General features: G+C 37.1%; 1 protein-coding gene across 1 annotated transcript in view; it reads left to right on the top strand.

Annotated features, from left to right (window-relative positions):
* ITFG1 (integrin alpha FG-GAP repeat containing 1) overlaps positions 1–1555 on the top strand; it is a 67426-nt gene that overhangs the window by 59939 nt on the left and 5932 nt on the right. The window contains exon 15 of the mRNA XM_005426260.3: positions 258–340. Within this exon, the coding sequence (XP_005426317.1) occupies positions 258–340 (83 nt within the window). The remainder of the gene's footprint in view (positions 1–257; positions 341–1555) is intronic.

The raw sequence follows: 1555 nt of genomic DNA, 5'->3' as shown, positions 1-1555 counted from the left end.
ACTTTTGAAGCAGATGCTGTGTTTCATGTCAGCAATAGTTATTTTGCTTTTTACTTTTGGGGGGTAGGTTTTAAAGCATTTTGGAGCTTTCAGAGTAACAGGCAACAAAGATAAAGGGATTAATCACTTATATTTAAAGGTTTTTTTAAAACCCACAATGTTTTTATTTCTTCTTTTGTATGTTTCAACAGAGAATTTCTTTGCTTGTATATATGTTGGTTTGCTAGGAATTGACACAGCCTTTGTTTTTCTTTCAGTCTATAAGAAAACAAGAATGGACAGCTATCATACCAAACTCCCAGCTTATAGTCATTCCCTATCCTCATAATGTTCCTCGAAGGTAATGTCATCATTTGGATTTGCACTTCCCAAAATTACATTAATACACAGTGTAAATTAGGCATTTGTGTAGGTTTAGAAATAGTTACTTGTATAGAAAGTTACTGAAGAACAAGGGCAGGGGGTCAGTGTGGAGCTGGAGCTGAAAATGCTGCTGAGGTATTTACACAGCCTCTCAGATGGTGCCCATAAACAATCTACTAAAAAAAAAACCCTATTACTGGCTCAGGCAAACAATCAAAATGTATTACTAGCTCCACTCCTGTAAATAATAACATACTTGCTAGATTTAACAACATCCTCAGTGACAAATTATAAACGTGGTAATGGTTGAATTAAGCATTTTTGTTTCACCAAACATGCAATTTCTGTCTGGTTCCGTAGAAAAGCTTTGCTTCAGCCCTTCTGAATGCAGTAGCTGTTGCTACAGGAATTAATGTTTGCCTCTAAGTAAAGGTGAATGGGTTGGTTGCACGAGAGCTTGAACATAGAATTCACTTTGCAATTAAAATGTTTCTCCCAGAAAGAGAGCATGTTTCTCTTTTTGCTATTAGAGAAAACATTAGTCAAATATTCCAGCTGCATTTTGCCGCTTGATCTACCAGTGAGGTCAGTTGCATTTATCATGCAGAAATGATTCTGACATCAGTTCAGCAGTTAATTTTACTAGAGAACAAATAACAGTGGAGAAGTGATGTGCTGCTTGAGTTGCTAATTAACAACCACAGAAATAACATCTGCCAGATGAAAATTTAGTCACAGTCTTGAGGTATTTAAAGGTATGTGTTACGCAAAACAATTTCTGTTATAGTATCCTTAAACTATTTTTGCTTTTGTATAAAGTGGGTTTATGGACATTGTAGAATAGCAGAGGATGGAATCCCCAGAAGAAATCTGATTTCATAATAAAAGCTTCTTAATTTATATATATTTTTTAACATAGGTATGTGATTTCCTGAGAGGCCTCAACACAGAGCCTGCTGCTGACAGCTTTCCCATGATAGGAAAGCTGTTGTACAAAAAGGGGGTTCCCGGGGCCTCAGGACCTCACATGATTTGAGATGTCTTCCAGGAGCCCTAAAGGGTTCAATTTTGTTGATCTTCAGCCATAATCAACTGCTTATGTTTACAACTGCAGTTGTCCCTGGGTAAACTTCAGAAAAAGAGAACTGGGCCTGTCCAAGAGGAGCTTCTCGTGTGGTGGAAAAATCTTCCA

Source organism: Geospiza fortis, unplaced genomic scaffold, assembly GCF_000277835.1.
Source record: "Geospiza fortis unplaced genomic scaffold, GeoFor_1.0 scaffold79, whole genome shotgun sequence".
Classification (NCBI taxonomy): domain Eukaryota; kingdom Metazoa; phylum Chordata; class Aves; order Passeriformes; family Thraupidae; genus Geospiza; species Geospiza fortis.
The sequence above is the reverse complement of the archived record's forward strand: the minus strand, read 5'-3'. Positions and strand labels throughout refer to the sequence as shown.